General features: G+C 40.6%; 1 protein-coding gene and 1 pseudogene across 1 annotated transcript; one reads left to right on the top strand and one right to left on the bottom strand.

Annotated features, from left to right (window-relative positions):
• Window positions 1-2,371: 2,371 nt before the first annotated feature.
• On the bottom strand, window positions 2,372-2,606 carry LOC135535109 (dnaJ homolog subfamily B member 4-like; the record flags this gene model as incomplete). The annotated part of the gene is made up of 1 exon (XM_064961829.1): window positions 2,372-2,606. A coding segment is annotated over exon 1 (211 nt), but the record flags the coding sequence as incomplete, so codon positions are not given.
• Window positions 2,607-4,542: 1,936 nt separating this feature from the next.
• The window catches only part of LOC135535108 (mitochondrial adenyl nucleotide antiporter SLC25A24-A-like), a 17,146-nt pseudogene continuing 16,688 nt past the window's right edge, over window positions 4,543-5,000 (top strand).

Consider the following 5,000-nt stretch of genomic DNA (forward strand, 5'->3'; position numbering starts at 1 on the left):
CTTAGTTAATGTGCTGGAATATTTGCCATGCACAGTATTTGATCCAGGTCTGTAGTGTACATAGTATTTGATCCAGGTATATACTGTACATAGTATTTGATCCAGGTATGTACTGTACATAGTATTTGATCCAGGTATATACTGTAATAGTATTTGATCCAGGTATGTACTGTACATAGTATTTGATCCAGGTATGTACTGTACATAGTCTTTTGATCCAGGTATATACTGTACATAGTATTTGATCCAGGTATGTACTGTACATAGTATTTGATCCAGGTATATACTGTAATAGTATTTGATCCAGGTATGTACTGTACATAGTATTTGATCCAGGTATGTACTGTACATAGTCTTTGATCCAGGTATATACTGTACATAGTATTTGATCCAGGTATGTACTGTACATAGTATTTGATCCAGGTATGTACTGTACATAGTATTTGATCCAGGTATGTACTGTACATAGTATTTATCCAGGTATGTACTGTACATAGTATTTGATCCAGGTATATACTGTACATAGTATTTGATCCAGGTATGTACTGTACATAGTATTTGATCCAGGTATATACTGTAATAGTATTTGATCCAGGTATGTACTGTACATAGTATTTGATCCAGGTATGTACTGTACATAGTCTTTGATCCAGGTATATACTGTACATAGTATTTGATCCAGGTATGTACTGTACATAGTATTTGATCCAGGTATGTACTGTACATAGTATTTGATCCAGGTATGTACTGTACATAGTATTTGATCCAGGTATGTACTGTACATAGTATTTGATCCAGGTATACTGTACATAGTATTTGATCCAGGTATGTACTGTACATAGTATTTGATCCAGGTATGTACTGTACATAGTATTTGATCCAGGTATGTACTGTACATAGTATTTTATCCAGGTATGTACTGTACATAGTATTTGATCCAGGTATATACTGTACTTTGTACATAGTATTTGATCCAGGTATGTACTGTACATAGTATTTGATCCAGGTATGTACTGTATTCATAGTACTTTGATCCAGGTATATACTGTATTTGATCCAGGTATGTACTGTACATAGTATTTGATCCAGGTATATACTGTACATAGTATTTGATCCAGGTATGTACTGTACATAGTATTTGATCCAGGTATGTACTGTACATAGTATTTGATCAGGTATACTGTACATAGTATTTGATCCAGGTATATACTGTACATAGTATTTGATCCAGGTATGTACTGTACATAGTATTTGATCCAGGTATGTACTGTACATAGTATTTGATCCAGGTATGTACTGTACATAGTATTTGATCCAGGTATGTACTGTACATAGTATTTGATCCAGGTATATACTGTACTGTATTTGATCCAGGTATATACTCTACATAGTATTTGATCCAGGTATGTACTGTACATAGTATTTGATCCAGGTATGTACTGTACATAGTATTTGATTCAGGTATGTACTGTACATAGTATTTGATCCAGGTATGTACTGTACATAGTATTTGATCCAGGTTGTACTGTACATAGTCTTTGATCCAGGTATGTACTGTATAGTATTTGATCCAGGTATGTACTGTACATAGTATTTGATCCAGGTATGTACTGTACATAGTATTTGATCCAGGTATATACTGTACATAGTATTTGATCCAGGTATGTACTGTACATAGTATTTGATCCAGGTATGTACTGTACATAGTATTTGATCCAGGTATACACTGTACATAGTATTTGATCCAGGTATGTACTGTACATAGTATTTGATCCAGGTATGTACTGTACATAGTATTTGATTCAGGTATGCACTGTACATAGTATTTGATCCAGGTATGTACTGTGTACTGTACATAGGCAATACACAGAAGAATACATTTATAAGCACATGGCATTATAGCTGAACGTCTCAGGTCAGTGGATCCCTCCTTCCATGGCAAATCCGCTGTTTTCCCATCGGCTATTGAAATGGTTTTAATGCCTTGGGCTGCAAAACAGCTCTATATGACATGTTCAACTGTAATTGACAGTAATAATAATACAATCTGACAATATATTTGGAAATAATTACTGTTATATATTTCTGACCAACCAAGAGCAATGTCTGCATATTATGGGCAGACTGATACACCATCTGGAAAGAGTGAAATAGCAGCATATTGGTTTATTATAATAAATGTTACGAATAAATTAAATGAGAGTGAAATGCTGTTGCCTTCTCTAACCAGTGTGGTTAAAATGTCGGTCTGTATTGGATAATGGCCAATAATATTCCACGCACCTTTTGATGTGTGCGCTCAATGACAGGGTGGGTGAAATGACAACCAGAAGAAGACAATAATGAAATGTGGGATGTCATATTATCCTACCTTCCTCTCCATACTGATCATATATCTCCCTTTTCTTCGGATCACTGAGGACTTCATATGCCTCGGCGATCTCCTTAAATTTCTCCTCGGCGTTGGCCGCCTTGTTTTTGTCCGGGTGCCATTTCAGAGCCTGTTTTCTGTACGCCTTTTTGATATCCTCGTCGGCCGCTCCTTTCACTATCCCCAGGATTTTATAATAATCTTTCCCCATATTTTCCCCGAAGCGGCCCTGCGCTGGAGAAGAGAACCCGCTGGTGTTTGACGGACGCTGCCTGTCAGTCAATCCGCTATGAAAATATATCCAGGGGACAGAGACCCCTCTGATATGGCGGCAAGTGGAAAACTTAACCGCTGCTCTCTCTGCAACTCTCAACAATAATGTCAGTGCCAGCCAGACACTGACACAGTCAGGCAGTTGAACAGTGAACAGCTACAGATAGATTAAGTAGCCCAGCTACGTTTGGAGTGATTACTCAGAGCTGTGGACCCCGTGATATTTATCACATCCCGATATAGACACACTTTAAACAGCCGTGGCTCCTCCTCTTGCGCCCGACCCCACCGGTATGCTTTCTCTGCTCGCTGGAATCCCAGGGCTCTTTCTAGAACTTAAACGCTGCTGTAGCACGCCATTTCACAGATTCGACTCTTTTTTTTGGATTCATCTGTTGAGGTGCAAGATTCCGTTTTTTTATGCCTATATTTCTGTTTAAACACCCACCTATATGGATTTGAAAAGAACATTGTAACAGGCTTAGCAGGTTATTATAAGCCTTATAATGACGGGCTGTGGTTTGGTTAGAGGACAAGACAGGGAGTCGATTGAATTTAAATGGAGAAATAGTCTGTTTGGTGTCTTTCCATTCAAGTCATCAGCTATGGTGTTAAGAGGATCCAAATCAGAGCACTGGCCTCACGTCAAATCAAATGTATTTATCAAGCCCTTCTGACATCAGCTGATATATCAAAGTGCTGTACAGAAACCCAGCCTTAACCTCCAAACAGCAAGCAATGCAGGTGTAGAAGCATGTTAGAAGCCTGTCCAAGCTTATAACCTCTGACCTGTACCTAATGAGACAGACACTAACCTCTGACCCAATGGCCTACTTCCAGGCTTATAGACCTCTGACCTGTACCTAATGAGACAGACACTAACCTCTGACCCATAGGCCTACTTCCAGGCTTATAGACCTCTGACCTGTACCTATCTGACCCGTACCTATCTGACCCGTACCTATATGACCCATACCTCTCTGACCTGTACCTCTCTGACCCGTACCTACATGACCCGTACCTATCTGACCCGTACCTCTCTGACCCGTACCTCTCTGACCCGTACCTCTCTGACCCGTACCTATCTGACCCGTACCTCTCTGACCCGTACCTATCTGACCCATACCTCTCTGACCCGTACCTCTCTGACACGTACCTCTCTGACCCGTACCTATCTGACCCGTACCTCTCTGACCCGTACCTATATGACCCGTACCTCTCTGACCCGTACCTATCACACCGTACCTATCTGACCGGTACCTGTCTGACCCGTACCTCTCTGACCCGTACCTACATGACCCGTACCTCTCTGACCCGTAACTCTGACCCGTACCTCTCTGACCCGTACCTATCACACCGTGTCTGACCCGTACCTCTCTGACCCATACCTCTCTGACCCGTACCTATATGACCCATACCTCTCTGACCCGTACCTCTCTGACCCGTACCTCTCTGACCCGTACCTCTCTGACACGTACCTATCTGACCCGTACCTCTCTGACCCGTACCTATCTCATAGTGATCCCTTCTTGTTACATAACATAAACAGAACTAGGCCTAAATGACCTCTGACCCATCAGCCTACTATGAGCCTCGTCACAAATGGCACAACAGTAGACCTCCGACCCGAGAGTTAGAATGGGACTTTTTTTGTCATGGGTCAAGTCGTCATAGTCTATTTTTATTTGGGGTCCTGGTGGCCCGGCCTCCCTCATCTATTTCAGATCAGTTAAATACACTGACTGGACCAGTGGCCAGTCTGTTTGTCTATGCTCAGCACTACACCTGGTGGACAGTGGTGGAAGTGCAGACTCATGTCTTGACAGTAGGGCTATCGCGTCATCGTCATCATGTCTATCGCAGTAGAGGAGCATCTACCGCATTGAAGACATGTTCAGTGCCGGTGCTTTATGACTCAGCGTTCATATGGAGAAAATAAAAAGAAGAAGCACATTACCGTTGCACCTTAATAGCCTGTAGTTGTAGTATTTGTAGAATTGGTGCTTATTTATATTACATTTCAAATTTTGTCATTAAAAATATATATATTATTGAAGAATCATGGATCAGTTTCGTGGTTTGTTTGTGAAACTAGACAAGAATAACGACGGGTCTATTTCAGTGGAAGAACTTCATAATGAGATGAAAAAAACTGGCATTATGGCTGCAGATCAGAAAGCTCAGGTATTTATTAATTACAATATTTGATAACTAAATATAAATAAAAATGTGAAGCCTATTCTAATTTACCAGCAGCATAACGGGAGAGTTAACGTGTACGTCTAATGTCTATTCATATGGTGCAGCCAAATGATACACTGCCCTTTTTTAAAAACTTTTCCAGACTGTCGTTAAT

Source organism: Oncorhynchus masou, unplaced genomic scaffold, assembly GCF_036934945.1.
Source record: "Oncorhynchus masou masou isolate Uvic2021 unplaced genomic scaffold, UVic_Omas_1.1 unplaced_scaffold_4451, whole genome shotgun sequence".
In the NCBI taxonomy this organism is placed as follows: domain Eukaryota; kingdom Metazoa; phylum Chordata; class Actinopteri; order Salmoniformes; family Salmonidae; genus Oncorhynchus; species Oncorhynchus masou.